General features: G+C 32.3%; 1 protein-coding gene across 1 annotated transcript in view; it reads left to right on the top strand.

Annotated features, from left to right (window-relative positions):
- The window catches only part of LOC149788886 (plexin-B-like), a 446,804-nt gene extending 430,593 nt beyond the window's left edge, over positions 1 to 16,211 (top strand). Inside the window, exons 8-10 of the mRNA XM_089973559.1 lie at positions 8,111 to 8,255; positions 12,085 to 12,187; positions 16,059 to 16,211. Coding sequence (XP_089829685.1) covers positions 8,111 to 8,255; positions 12,085 to 12,187; positions 16,059 to 16,200 — 390 coding nt within the window. The 3' untranslated portion in view covers positions 16,201 to 16,211. The remainder of the gene's footprint in view (positions 1 to 8,110; positions 8,256 to 12,084; positions 12,188 to 16,058) is intronic.
- The last annotated feature ends 710 nt before the right edge of the window (positions 16,212 to 16,921 follow it).

Here is a 16,921-nt window from a genome sequence, read left to right as displayed (position 1 = left end):
TAGGCCACTCACACTATTAAGTCAATTAGAAAAGCACAACACTGATTGGAGATTTTTTCATATTCTTATGTCATGTATTAAGGTTTGAATAAACAGTAACACAAGAAAGAGTGAAAACAACAAGCTTTGAAAAATGTAACAAATAATTTATTTCCCTAGAAAAATACTGTAAAAATGAAAAATAAGAACCTATGGTTTTATGAATCAAATCCAAAAATAATCTAAGAATAATCCACGAATAAAATTTTAGAAGTCCTAATAATGAAATGTTCTAATGATTTCAAGTTCGAGTCCCGACGAAAAATCCAAGATGGAAGGTGATGACGGATGCTATATCTGGTACAGTGCTGTTGTAGAAAAACAAGAAATAACACTCTGGCTTTGGAAATCTGAATACAAATTTTAAGAAATGTCTTTGTTCAAGAATTCTGTATGAGCACACATATTTTTCCAGGAAAAAAAGAATTAATCCTTTTGAATCCAAAATAGTTGAATAAACATTAAAAGAACTCCAAAATGACAAAACAAAAGAACACCTTGACATCAAGTGTTTTAAGCCCAGAATGAGAGATCACTTTCTAAACATTACTATCAAAACTAAGCAATGCGCAATTTCATAAATGCCTGAATTGCAAAATAGAGGGTCACGTGATCATGTTTACAAATAAAAAATCACATAGCCCCAGTATGACCTTGACAAAAACCATTTTACTCTAAGAATAAGATAAAAATAAAAAGTTGTTTACTTCTCTCACTGATTTCTAAATAAAGGTTGGGAAATAGGTCAGCATTATTGTTTACAACTGAAGAGTCAAGGTCAAACTATTTTGTGAAAAAATATTGAGTTCCTAGTAAACAAAGCTTTATTATTTTGACATGTAATGAAATTAAAAATAAAACGACTTTAAAACTTAACAAACAAATTAAATCAAATACATAACAATATCCTAAATGTTTGTGTCAGATGGCTCAGCTGATTTTGTGCACTGTACACTCTGGCACACGACTGCTCTGGTAACACTATTTTTTATTAGTTGACTGGATCAAATTATGTAATAAAAATACAAATAAAGCATTTAAGGCATAATCTAGTTACATCATACATTCTCCTGAAAGGATTAATAAAGAGACTTTTATATTCAAAACTTGTAAGTACAACAAATTTATTTATTTTTATATGCTGACTAAACAGAACATTAGAATTGTATAAAATAAATAAAAGCATATGATTTTTGTAATGCACTTTGTCTAGTTTGGTATAATGCTTGTGTTGATGACCTATACTCACATTGTGCATACTTTTGAATAGAGTAACAGTTTCTTAGATCTGTTTCACCCTTATTGTAAGGTGTTTTTTTACAGGCTTTGTAGTAAGATCTGAAACTATTTTGCTTTTATTTTCTGGAGTAGTAATGTTTTATGCCATGCCTATATAGACACACATGACGTGCTCAGAGTGGAGGAATGCTCACACAAGACACATTTATAGAGTGAAAAACTGCTCATGATGGACAGACAGATTCTGAATAGATTAATTATTAATATGAATGGCAAATTACTTTATTCTTTTGTTTATATTGTTTATCATTTCACTTAAAACAAATGTATTTTTATTCTTGCGGTCTTTCCAAAGATAAATACAGACACTGGTGATATGTTTTCTTTACATCCATTCAACACATATCCATAGTTTGAAATATATTGAAAAAACTTGTTTCTGTTTAAATAAATCAGATTAACTTGGTGGTTATCAAAACATAAAACAGTTAAATGCACTGAAATGTTTATTAAATTAGTGTTTGGAAATTTAAGCCCAAAATTGCAAAAATCTATGGTGTTTACAGAGAAAGATGGAAGACATTTTAACTCTACAAAAAAATGTTATATCTATGATAACTAAACAATTGAAAACAAACTAAAGGATCATAACATCATAACAGGTAAATATTGAGATCTAGCAGATAATGAATGCATTTGAATTTATATATCCAAAATAAATAAATAACATCATTGATACTTTAAAGGAAATTATTGAGTGAGAAAAACAATCTACTTTGGGGTATGCACCGAGACAAGCCTCATTGGGAGACAAAAATGTACCTCTTGACTGGGGATTCCTTGTCTCAGCGCAAACCTCAGCATAGATTCAGTTTATATATAAATTTTAAATATCCAAAATAAATAGCATCATTCCTAGCTTACCTGGGTATGACATGTATATCAAGACACTTGTAAAATATGATCCAGATGAAGAGGAAAAATCAAGCTAAGCAAATATGTGAAATACATTTTTCAACAAGGATTCCATAGTTGATAGAGCCATAAAAGAAGAAATAGTGCTATTACTCCATGTTCTTAAATAATTAGCAGCAAAGAGTGAAAACCAACAAAATTTGTAAAATTCAACAAACAATTTTCCTAAGAATAAAAAGTGAAATTTGCAAAGAACCTACAGTATTGTGGATTAAATTCCATATATTTCTAGACGTTTTATCAGATGTCCAAATGTATAAAGTTTCGACTGAATTCCAGTGGTATTCAGATTAAATTCCAATATTGATTGTGTTGATATTCCTGTTATCGCAAACACGGTAATGTGCCAACAGCCTGGATTATGGCAATGTGCTAAGAGTCTTTTGATGTGTCACAACATTATACTCCAGAAATATTCTTTCTTGAATTCACTATTATAAAAATTCCAAATTAATATTTCTGTCAGAGAATATTATAGATGAGCACTTTGTATTTCCAGTGAATAATAATTTGAATAAATAAATCCACCCATATGAAAAGCTGAACACAAAAATAAGACAAATTCAACCTCAGATGTTGAATGCAAGAATGCGTAATTTCTCAAGTAAACAAAATTGTATGATTAAAAACCCAAATGCACAGTAGTAGAACCATAATGAGGGCTCAAATTAATTTCTAGAAAATTCTAAGTTGTCATCAAGATAAAATCTGTTACTAAAATTATAATAGAGAACATGGTAAACATCAGGCAGATGAGGTATTCTGGGGAACTGGAAAGACCAATGTCCTAGACTCAAATTGAGATAAACAGCTTTACTTCCATTGATAATGATCCTAATATTTAATCTATTATCACATATAAATATTAGCTATGTATTATGTTATTAATAAAATCAATGTTCCTTGTCAGGTATACAGTGAACTTGATTTAAGACAGGATTGAGTATTAAATACAAATGTATATAACATATAGTCATGAAAAGCCAACAAATAATACAAATTAAATATATATAACAATAGAAGAAAAAAATTAAATGTATAATTGGGTTTGGAGTTAGCTTTAGATTCATAGGACAATCTATAGAACAGTTGGCTACAAATCTGAGTAATGAATTTTTTGCTGAGATACTAAAATGTTTTAAAGGCATAACACCTAAATAGCTTAGAAAAGATATTTATTCACATGAATACATGACTATTTTTGAAAAGTTTAATGAAACAGTCTCCAATAGACAAGTTCTATTCCTATCTAAGCATCTCAAATATAGCTGAAAAAGGACTACTGGTATGGAAAATTATAGGAAAAGAACAACAGTACAATTATTGTGAAATGGAAATATTTTGTTAAAAATATTAGAAAGACTAATGTTATTGCAAGGCGAATAATTATTGGAAGCAGCTTAGAATAATCCACCCACCCCACCACCCTATCATTTTGTACCCTCCCTTTTGTAATTAAAAAAAATGAGAAACATCAAGAATAAAAAAAGATCCACAAAACTTAGTCATTTTCATTATTTTATCATTTCTAACTGGATTGTTACCAGAGGGTCCCTTGTACTGTCATTTATTTCTTCAAACTAAATGGGAGCTTTCAGTGTAAACAATGAGCCAGCTGACTCATTTTCCAGTTCGTGGAAAAGCCCATTTTCCGTGAAAGTTGAATTTCCTAGTACTAAGCATACTTTATAAGATTGTATTGTCCACATCCAATATTTGCAAATGTCTAATTTTAATCATTGTAAAAAAATTAACAAATTGAAAAGACTATGTGACTTAACTCTTAAGAAGTTGAAAAACAAATACAGTGTCAGAATGAGACTGTTAATGGCTCTTACTGATTAGTTGTATATCTATATTGTGACACAATGAGACTGTTACTGACTCATAGTGATTAGTTTTGTATATCCATGTTGTGACAGAATGAGGCTGTTAATGGCTCTTCCTGATTAGTTGTATATCTTACTGTGACACAATGAGACTGCTAATGACTCATAGTGATTAGTTTTGTATATCCATGTTGTGACAGAATGAGACTGTTAATGGCTCTTACTGATTAGTTGTATATCAAATTTGTGACACAGTGAGACTGCTAATGACTCATAGTGATTAGTTTTGTAAATCCATGTTGTGACAGAATGAGAATGTTATTGACTTTTAATGATTAGTTGTATATCTATATTGATTGTGACACAATGAGACTGTTAATGACTCATAGTGATTAGTTTTGTAAATCCATGTTGTGACAGAATGAGACTGTTAATGGCTCTTACTGATTAGTTGTATATCTATTTTGTGACACAGTGAGACTGTTAATGACTCATAGTGATTAGTTTTGTATATCCATGTTGTGACAGAATGAGGCTGTTGATCGCTCTTACTGATTAGTTGTATATCTATACTGTGACACAATGAGACTGCTAATGACTCATAGTGATTAGTTTTGTATATCCATGTTGTGACAGAATGAGACTGTTAATGACTCTTACTGATTAGTTGTATATCTATATTGTGACACATAGTGATTAGTATTGCATATTCATGTTATGACATTATGAGATTGTTAATGGCTCATACTGATTAGTTGTATATCCATCTTGTGACAGAATGAGACTTTTATTATGGCTCTTACTGATTAGTTGTATGCCCATATTGTAACCGAATGAGACTGTTAATGGCTCTTACTGATTAGTTGTATATCTATATTATGACAGAATGAGACTGTTAATGGCTCTTACTGATTAGTTATATATCTATATTGTGACAGAATGAGACTGCTAATGGCTCTTACTGATTAGTTGTATATTTATATTGTGACAGAATGAGACTGTTAATGGCTCTTACTGATCAGTTGTATATCTATATTGTGACAGAATGAGACTGTTAATGGTTCTTACTGATTAGTTGTATATATATATTGTGACAGAATGAGACTGTTAATGGCTCATACTGATTAGTTGTATATCTATTTTGTGACCGAATGAGACTAATGCTCTTATTGATTAGTGTTATATCTATATTGTGACCGAATGAGACTGTTAATGGCTCATACTGATTATTTTTTTTCTGTATTGTGACAGAATGAGACTGTTAATGGCTCTTACTGATTAGTTGTATATCTATATAATGACAGAATGAGACTGTTAATGGCTCTTACTGATTAGTTATATATCTATATTGTGACAGAATGAGACTGCTAATGGCTCTTACTGATTAGTTGTATATCTATATTGTGACAGAATGAGACTGTTAATGGCTCTTACTGATCAGTTGTATATCCATATTGTGACAGAATGAGACTGTTAATGGCTCTTACTGATTAGTTGTATATATATATTGTGACAGAATGAGACTGTTAATGGCTCATACTGATTAGTTGTATATCTATTTTGTGACCGAATGAGACTAATGCTCTTATTGATTAGTGGTATATCTATATTGTGACCGAATGATACTGTTAATGGCTCATACTGATTAGTTTTTTTCTGTATTGTGACAGAATGAGACTGTTAACGGTTCTTACTGATTAGTTGTATATCTATATTGTGACAGAATGAGACTGTTAATGGCTCTTACTGATTAGTTGTATATCTATATTATGACAGAATGAGACTGTTAATGGCTCTTACTGATTAGTTGTATATCTATATTGTGACAGAATGAGACTGTTAATGGCTCTTACTGATTAGTTGTATATCTATATTGTGACCGAATGAGACTGTAATGCTCTTACGGATTAGTGGTATATCTATATTGTGACCGAATGAGACTGTTAATGGCTCTTACTGATTAGTTTTTTTTTCTGTATTATGACAGAATGAGACTGTTAATGGCTGTTACTGATTAGGTGTATGACCATATTGTGACAGAAATCTTGCACATTGACATGAATGATAACATCAAGTTTTGTGACACAAAGTACTCCTTGCACTGAACTGGTTTGATCAAACTTCAAATGTAGGCTATATTAATGATATACCTTACATGTGATTGACTGAGCATGTTACCTCTCTAGATCTAAAATCTGTGTTTCTCATCCAGTTTATATACAGTTTGGTAAATATGTTTATATCATGAGATCTTGGATAACTTTGATGATGATTTTGCAAGAGACTGCTTGTTCTCTTTGCTGATGTCACATTATGAAACAATCAAAACACAAAACATGAACTGAAAATTTCTTTATATTCTGCCCTAAACAAACTTGTGAGATGGTGCATGAGCAATTTCATAGTAGTTAATACTGATAAACTAAAATATTACTTATCTCACGATGGCAAGAAAGATTGATAGTGATGAATTATGTATAATATGGAAGGATATGAATTAAAGATTTTGGCATCTTAGAAGAATGCTACATTTTCTCCCAAAAAGACAGTTACACAGAACCCTATTGAGACCACTGTAATACTGTGGGGGAGGGGTTAATTCTTTTGATAAAAACATAGAAAAGTTTACATGACTTTTAAAAATAGCAATCCAAACAGAGAACATGAAAAAATTAACTGGTTAGTAATAAATATTGGCTGTTACAGACTGAATCCATTTGACAAAAGATAAGTTACTATAATGGGTAGTCAATAATAGTGCTCCTGTCTATTTATAGTCACTATTCCAGTGTAAGCTACATGTACCTTATAACACTCCCCACCCAAGACCATGTCTACCAAACAATGCCAGATTCCCCAACCAAATGAGAAATTATTCAGAAGAAGTTTCCCGTACTTGGGAACTTTTTTCTAAAATAAAATTCCGGTAGAGATTAGAAAATTTTACATTATGCCCTTCTTCCAAACTCAATGTATCCAGTGGCTTCAGAGATATAGTTAAAATGAGAATGAAACAACTGTATTTATATTCAAGAATATTCAAACCATATCCAATTACTTTGGAAAGAATTTAGAAATTGAATCTAAGATGAAAAATATCCCTAAATATTTTTAGTAGTAAAGGGAATGCAGTTTATATAATAACAGTTTGAAAATATGTTTTGGGGATTTTTATGTGTTATTTTATCTTTTATTTGATATACATTGTATGGAATTTTAAAATTATTATATAATTTATTTGATCGTATTGTATTGTATGTTTGCATTTATTTGAAAGGGTTTATTCCTAAATTTTATACAATTTATTTATTAATTTTTAATCTTTTACTTTACTTGGCATAATATATCTACCATTGCATTGAGATGCCATACAATGTTACTACTATGCCATGCAATGAAACTACTTTGCCAGACAAGCCAGACAATGCTACTGCTATGCCATACAATGCCACTACTATGCCATACAATGCCACTACTATGCCAATGTCACTACTATGCCATACAATGCAACTACTATGACATGCAATGCCATTACTAGTATTTTGAGTTGTATATTTAGCAAAGAGTGGATGATTTCTTTAAAACTAAAACCTCTGTTTTATATTATATTGGACAGATGTTTCATTGCCAAACATAATACATCTTAATGTTGACACTCACTGTTTAATTGTCTCAGATTTAGTTAAGGACCTTTGAACCCTTTTTTGAAATCATTTGCAACCAGTCCCATATCCTAAGAGAAGAATATTCAACTTGAGTATTAATTTTCTTATTGCATTTTTGGTGTAGATATATCTAGTTGTATAGACTGTGTACATTGTACAGTATGATCTTAAGTATTAGATTTTAATACACATTATATTGTTACAGGTGTCTAATTACTCTTCATGATTGAGACCCCATTTTTATGTATTTTAAATATGTTACTTTGTATTTATATCAGAGAAAACCATTTCTAGATTTTTTAAAAGTTGATGTTTTACAAGGAAAATGAAGAACTAATTCTGTATTGATCTTGTTTTTTTCAGACACTAAAGATCAGACTTACTCCATTTCCCTCAGCTGAGAATGGTACATACAAATGCATTTTTAGTACTGATGGGAGAAACATTTCAGCTGATGTTGCAAAGAGAGAAAATGAAACGCTATATTGTACAAGTCCAAAAGTAACAAGTAAGTAGTCTATGGACTAATTAATGTGCTATGCAGTATTGTAAGCTTCAAAAGGCAAATGCTTCATCAATATTGGATGAAGAAAAAAAGAGTCAATTGAAGATCACAGAATAATATTGAAGAAAATTCTGTTGGAATGGGTGATCAGTAGGTACTAGCAGCTGCCTTACTAGGCACTCAGCACTAAGAGGTTAGTTTTAGGACTGGCCGGCCTGGTGTCAGGGTAATGTGACTAGGTGAGGACATGATGCTACTTGTCTGTGGCATGAAACCCTAGTGCTGGACATCGTTATAACTGTCACAGCAATATGACTGAAAAATTGTTAATGCTACATTACAAAGGCAAAGCGTTCACACAGACACACACATACACATCTGCATAATAATGTAAATCGAATTGCCCAAAACTCTTTTCAAGGAAGATAAATCCTTACAAATATATTCAAAGATGAAGTGCTACAAGATGAAAGATAGTAAGTATAGATGGTACTGGTCTATAAGATGTATATGAAATAAATTGTAAAGATAGAAAATAAAATCTATAAAATACAGGGTTGAAATTTTTAACACAACCAAAGTCTTTCAAAAGAGTTTTTTTCTTGTGGTGCACCATCATAAAGTTTAGAGCATCTGTCTCACAGACTTGAAATTGATGCACTTGACATTTATGTGTTCCACTGTCAATGGACACAGGCATGGTATGCACTTTGGTCAAGGTTCTCCTTTCAAGAATTATGTAAGAGTCCACTATGTTTGTCCTGAATGTGATTGGCACAATATCACTTCATATCAGTGTATTGTTTCTTCATGAGTAATTATAGATAGTTGACCAGATAGAACGTACACTGCACTGTCTGCAGTTTTTTAAGAATGATGCCATATTTGTTTTAAATAATTTCTCATGGAACCTGATCCGTTTCTGTAAATCTATAGAGGAAAGTGTAATAGTGATAAAGGAAATCATGAAAGATGACTGAAATTTCTAACAGGAGAGCAGCTAGTGTTATTCTCGAGGCTGATTCAGATGCACCATCAACAAATCTTTGTAAAACGCTTACGTTGGTTCCATTTCAGCAGAAAACTCTGCTTCAAACGGGTTTTCATTACAGCAGTGTACCATATAAGCTTCACTGCAACATGGCTAAATGGCACATGCATGGTACATATTTTAGATAGAAGCATATATCCAGTGAATAATTAAAAGAGGAAAATTCAAAGGGAACTATGAACTTACATGGTAAACAATAAAAGTACAGGTTGAGACATTGTTTTTTAAACACATACATGTTCTCTTTGACTCTTTTTCAATTTGTGAATAATATTTATATGACAATAAATAGAAATTGACATAAAGAAATATTACAAAAACCACACATTCTTGGAATGAATTAAACATTTGTAGCCAGATCAACATACATTCTTGTGCTTACCATGTATGAGATTGTAGATTGTGTGCATTGGACAAATTGGTACCACTTTTGGAATATGAGAACTTAGATCCTTGAGAACATGCCAGAAAGCAACTAATCTGGATTATTCAGAAAGTTTGTGCTTCCATTATATTTCAGTTAAGAAGTACATATGTTGTTTACTGGCCAATCAAATGTACAAAATAGTTTTGTTTTCTCACATTGATGTTTCTGAAACTCGTAGTCTCCAGGTGTCAAGGCATCTCAAAGTTGTGAAAATTTGCTGATCTATCATCAAATATCAAATACGGCCACCATTACTACAAATATAAAAACTTTTAAACTTTAAAATAAGACTTATCAGAAATGGAGAATATTAAACAGATGGTATGAGGGCAATTTCTCACAAATCATGGAGCAGAATTTTCACCAAATTGGACAAAAGGGATCATGGTTGAAAGGTTTTTTAATTTTGCACAAATATTTATGATTCACTATCAAATATAGCCACTGTTACTGGCAACAGAAAAGAAAACCCCAGATGATGACAATTAAACAAACTGCTCAGGTTGATTTAACCAGTGTTAAAGAAGGAATTCTAGTTTGAAGGCTAGTGAATTTAACCCATATGATCTTGATTCACCATCAGGTATGACTTCTGTTATTAAAAACTGAAAAACCTTTAAACAGCTTCTTGAAAACTGCCCCCAAAAAATGTCCAAACTTGTTATATAACATCCTGTAAGGAGGCTTTTTAATTTTAATAAATAATGCTGTTTCACAATCAGATATAACTGCTATTACTAAAAGTAGTAAAATATTTCAAACACCTTCTTCTGAAAACCGATGACAAAAATTTGATAGCATTTGTTACACAGATTCCTCATCTGAAGAATTTTAATACATGTATTATACAAATAATGCTGTTCTGATATTAGGTATGTCTGCCCCTTAACTAAAAATGAAAAACTTAAAACAATGGGTATCATTCCATTCCATAATCAGATATGGCAGTTCTTGCTAAAAATCAAAAAATCTTTAAATAGTTTCAAGAACAATTCAGTAGAACATGGCGCTCAGAAATTTGTTACAGAGGGTTTGGTGAGTTATGGCCACTTCTTTCTTTAAGATAACTTTCTGTGAGATGGGGCCTTTTGATGAGTTGCAAGACCATCATGATTTTTAAATTTAAAACTTAAAATGTAAAATTTTATATGCTTCCTCAGCTATAATCTGTCAAGTAAAATTTGTAAGGAAAAAGGCTCATATTATGGACATTATTTAAAACAAAATGGTGAATTAGTGTAAAAAGCAAGTTGACGACTTACATTGTGTATAATGAACTCATTGCATACTTTGTACACACGAGAATCAAATCACAATATCCTAGTAATAAGACATTGGTTCATATGAGAAGTCAGCTGGACTAAAGTCTGCACCTTTCAGTAATGCCAATAATGACTTCATGTCATATTATTTAACAGTAAAGAAGACTGAGATTTTATTTACCAGTAAAGATATCACAAGACTGAGATTTTATTTACCAGTAAAGCTGTCAGATGACTGCGATTGTATTTACCATTAATTAAAGATATCACATAAATGAGATTTTTATCACTTTTATGATCAAAGATACTGAAAAACAATGTGAATGCCTAAGTGAGAAGTAAAACTGCCAGACAATATACTTCAAAGAATTTGTAACATATATATACCTGTAAGCATCAAAGTTTTCATTTAGGCAGTACTATGCAATTATATGCTAAATTAGACAAAGTACAGCATGACATAAAGGCCTTCCAATTTTATATTTGTTTTTATGACCAATTCAGCAAAATTTGAAAAAATGTTGACAGCATGCATTGGGCTTTTTGTTTGAGTCTCTTACGAACGAAAAGATTTTGTATATGGAAATATTTTAAAGAAACTTGTCTTCAAATTTTAATTATGCTTATAACATTTATAGGTAAATGAATTCTTTTCAAAAACTACTGAACAGAAGTTCACCAGATCTGACAAGAAGGAACCTGGCATAACTCCTATTCAAAGTCATCCAAATGATGCCTTAAGGCTATCCAGTATGGCTATTGTTACTAGAAATAGCAAGACCATTAAATGACGCTTTTTTAAAAACTACTGAACATAATTCAGCTAAATTAGACAGCATGACATTAAGGCCTTCCAATTTTATATTTCTTTTTATGACCAACAAAATTTGAAGAAATGATGGCAGTATGCATTGGGCTTATTGTTTGAGTCTCTTATGAATTAATGGATTTTATGTATGGAAATATTTTCAAGAAACTTGTCTTCAAGGATTATCCTGAAGCAAAAAATATGGAGTAAAATTCCATGTATTCACTGGAACATTCATTGGTTTCAGTCTTAAAACCTCATATCATCTTCTATTTCCAATTTAGCACACACAACAGCTGACTTGGCTATCTATATGATGAAAAATAATCAGACTGCTAAGTTGACATCGCTGCCTTTCCTTTTCTACAACTGTTCAAATTTCTCAAGGTAAGAAATATTACAGTTTGATTCAGTTTTCAGTATAAATATTTCTCTCTCTCCTGCCTTCAGACCACTGTGGGAGCTAATGGTTTGTCCCAGTGTCTGTGATGCATTGAGTGAGCTAATGGTTTGTCCCAGTGTCTGTGATGCATTGAGTGAGCTATTGGTTTGTCCCAGTGTCTGTCATGCAGTGAGTAAGTTAATGGTTTGTCCCAGTGTCTGTCATGCATTGAGTGAGCTAATGGTTTGTCCCAGTGTCTGTCATGCATTGGTTAACAGCTGCTTGTTGATGCATTGCTGGTAAAGAAATTGTTCATCAGATTTGAAATGTACTCTGATCTGATCAACATTTTGGATTTATTTTTGTCAAACATGAGTGTCTATGGATAAGTTAATTGGCTGACTGGTTGTCATGCATGTATCAGCCAGAAGGCCAGGTGAACTTAGGGTATGGTTCTGTTTTTTCAGGCATCATCGGTTGTGCATTTTCTGTCACAACAGATAATACCTGCAAATGCCAGTTCACCACCATCTACCATTACCTTGTGCATGGCTTCAACTGGGATAACGATAAAGTTGATTGATTTTGGGTCAAAACATCAAAGGTTATACCAACTGTGACTGAAAGACCAAAATGGTTTTCTGCACAATAACATTAGTTCTAAGGCACAGATCTGGACCAAAAGTTTTGTTGAGCGAAGAAGAAAAGTTAATGGTCAAGGTCATTGTGATCGAAAGAAGAAAAAGGGTTTTTGAACAAAATTTTGAATTATTGACTATGAACCTTCAAGTGGATGACTTACTCTTTGAGCAAGACAGAAGTCTATTGATTTAAGAATTTAGAATGTCAGTGGTCAAGAAGAAGAAAAATCATATTTATCTTAACTGAAGTTTATGGAGGACTTGGTTCTAAGGTATGGAGGAAGCAATTTGGTCTAAAGGTCAAAGGTCACATGTGTAATAAACAAACCTTACAGGTTTTGGGTCAAATATCGTAGTCATGGTAGGTATAATACGAAAATAATGTTTTTGCACAGTAAGTTGGTTCATGATTGCATACCTTGACCAACAGGTCCAGTTACTGAGACACAGCGGTCAGTAATTTCCAGAGCCAGCCATAACCTATTAGTGCCTACATCAAGAATTATTCATGGGCATTTAATATAATCTTCACAGTACTCTTGATAATACAAGTAGACAAGTTGTGTGGCTTGCAAATTAAATTTGATATACATATTAGTTTGCATATTTAGAAGGCCTGTTTGGATTTCAATGCCATTTTGGAAATCTATACAAAATTTCTAATGTTTTATATTTTTTGAACTTTTACTTTTTGGTCTGTATTGGGTCATATTTTTGCAAACACAAATTTAGTTATGCTTTTGAATTTTAGCATAGTGTATTTTTTGTTATATTTTCACACCATGCATGTAGCACAGGACGTTGTGAAATTGTAGTCAGAAAATATTTAAACCAAAGTTTGAAGAGCTTCTTGAAAGGAACATTAAGGAGAGCTAATATTCCTGCATGGTCATGGAAGGGAAGACTTGTCCAGAACAGTCCCATGCCCCTTACTCAGGTTAGGGCAGTTGGTGCCATAGTATGATATTATTATTTCCTTAAGGCTTTGTAACATTGCACTCAAGGTTGATGGAGTTCTTTTTTTATAGCAAGGAGCTATAATTCATATACCACTTAATCTGTGACAGCGAACTAAAATTGCTGGTGCATCTTAAGATGATGGTGTGTGTACAAACTGTGTTTATGTGATCCATTTTCTACGATTTATTATTCCAGCTGATTATTAGAAATTTGTTATTGCTACTCCTCCTTACCTATTGGGATAACTGCCACTGAAAGAACAGGTCATCTCAAAGACTAGTTGGTCCTAAATGATAATGGTGTCCCTTGGACACGCAGTGTTGGCAAGAATGTCAGCAATTTAAAAAATCTTGTTACTACCGTAACTACTTCTTAGTGGATGGGCATACCAACATTGGCTTTTCTATATAATAAAAAACCCGTCTAATAATGTCTTGTTGGTCCTAAGTGAAAATGGTACTGATCTAATTCCTAGTATGGTTGACTTGGTCTTTATGCTACAAGACTTCTTATGATATCTAGTTAGACCCAAATGAACATTGTAGTCTGACATCCAATATTGCTGAATTTAAGACCATTTGAAAATTATCAGCACACCTTCAGAGTGTATGGTCAGACTGACATGGTATTTTCATGAAAATAATTCTTATGATGTATAGTTGGTTATAATGAAAATGATGCCAATCTGTCCCCCAGTATGGCTGTTATGGTGGCTACCTTTAAAATCTTATCATTTTTCCTGCCAATCTTAAATCCAGTATAGCCACCAGATGGTTTCAACCCTAAGTTGATAATAGAAGAAACTGTCTTATTTCAGATTCCTGGAAAGTCATCTTGGGCAGCATAGTCTCAGTCACATCAAATGATTCTTCTTGGATGGTGATGTGGGGTTTTAACCAAAAGACTTGCTATGTCTGATTGGTTCAGAATGAAAATCATGCCAATCTTAAATCCAGTATAGCCAACAGATGGTTTCAACCCACAGTTGATAATGGAAGAAACTGTCTTATTTCGGATTCCTGGAAAGTCATCTTGATCAGCATAGTGTCAGTCCCATAAAATGATTCTTCTTGTAAACTTTTTTAAGATTGTGTTAGGGACACTCAATTTCATGCCATTGCACCTATTGACACTAACCCTGCGGGTGTATCTTATGACACTTGGTCACCCTAGCCTACATTTCAGGATTTAGTTAGGATTTTGCATAAATATTGTTCTGATTTTGCCGGTCAGAGTTATAACTTCAACCCATCTGACAAACTTCTACTGGGTTTTCTTAGAAAGAGCCTCTAACATTCAAAATAACTGAGTTGATGAGACATACATTTTTGGGTTAAATGAGATTTGTTACAGCTGTGTATAGGTTTGAATTGCCAAAATATTTTTTCTATTGTCACAAAATTTACAGTGAGGATGCATCTTTGTACATATTGGAGACAGAAGTACTGGGTCATCATGACATTTTCACCAAGATATTGAGCACATGATGTGGCCACAGTGCTCACATTTCCATACCATTTAACATTTTCATCCAAGTTGGCCTTAATAGGTACATCATGGGATTAAGGATCATATGCCAAAACTGGATTGTTATAGCCTATTTTCTACACTGTTTGAAAGATACCAATGAATGCCACAGTAGTTTGTATTTCTTGTGTGTTCCTGCTCATGAACAACTTTGGTTTATATATTATCTCAAGACATTAAAGTGTCAAGTAAAAATCTACTGATAATTTTGCTGCATTTTGACAGAATATTGTATATTTAGTATCTACTTACACCAGTATTAATACAAATTTAATTTATATAATTGTTATGTACATACGTGAAAGCAACATAGAGTCAAACCTGTCACTAACGGTCACTCACTTGAAGAGGCAAAATTGGCCATTGCACAAAGCTTACTACTGTGCATATTATTATTATTATTATTATTATTATTATTTTATGGGCAATATACAACACAATCATAGTTACAGGGTACATGGTGTTCTCTCCAAAATTTATGTTCCACACAAGATTACTTTATCCAGCTCACCTTAATCCAACCTATAAATGAAATAATCACAGACTTAAAAATTATACATCAATCTTCGCTTGTTCATTCTATTAGAAGCTTAACTTGCCAAGATCAAAAGATGTTCAGCTTCTATGTGATGAACATAGAAACAAAAGAAACCATATATGGTTATTGATTGTGACCCATGAACTGAACCTATACCCACCTTTACCCACCTTTATATAACTTTAATTTATGCTATTTCTATATTTTCAGGTGTAAAAACTGTACATCAGAAAGTGATGGTGGATGTAATTGGTGTGTTTCCAGTAATACAGTGATGTGCAGTACCAATGGTTCTTGTCCCACAAATTTTACATACAAACAGGTAATGGGAAGCTTTCAACTTTACCTGTAGTTAATTATACACTCACCGAATAGAGTCAGAGGTATATCGGACTGCACATATATTATCTTCCTTCCTTCAAGTCCTTTCCACAGCCTTGTGAGCGAAAAGAAATTAGCTTCAGTTTTTGATTGATTGTTATGTGACCTGGTAGATATTAAGGTCATTATTTAAAGATTTGCACATTGATAATTGACTAATTTCTGGCTCTGTTTTACACTTCTTTCAAGAACAACTCTTTCACTCTGATGAAAAGTGGTAGGAATGTTTCTAAAGATATGCTCTGTCAAATTTGTGTCTGGGTGGTTCCTCTAGTCATGGTGTGACTTCCTTTAACCTGTTGATAAATCTTCTCTAGAACTGTTAAATTAATTTCAATCCAAGTTCATTAAAATCTTTCTTATGATATTCTTGACAAAATTGTGACTGCCATTGCAGCCATTTGGAAAATCTGTTTTCATTGGTTTCACTATAAAAACTTTTCCAGTTTTGATCAAACTTAGTAGCAATGTTTATTTTGACACACTGTATTAAAACTGTGTCTGGTGTGTCTCTCTTGACAACATTGTGGAATTTTGCATCTAGGTGGAATACTTATTTTAAACTTTTCTTTTATAAATGACTGAACAAGGTATGATTAAATTTGTGAGTGTTTTTAAGGAATGCTCTATCAAAATTTTGCCTTAATTGAAATTTCTAGCATTAGTGTGGCTTCCAGTGCAGCCAAATGGGA

Source organism: Sinohyriopsis cumingii, chromosome 11, assembly GCF_028554795.1.
Source record: "Sinohyriopsis cumingii isolate HCF-2022 chromosome 11, ASM2855479v2, whole genome shotgun sequence".
Taxonomy (NCBI): domain Eukaryota; kingdom Metazoa; phylum Mollusca; class Bivalvia; order Unionida; family Unionidae; genus Sinohyriopsis; species Sinohyriopsis cumingii.
The sequence above is the reverse complement of the archived record's forward strand: the minus strand, read 5'-3'. Positions and strand labels throughout refer to the sequence as shown.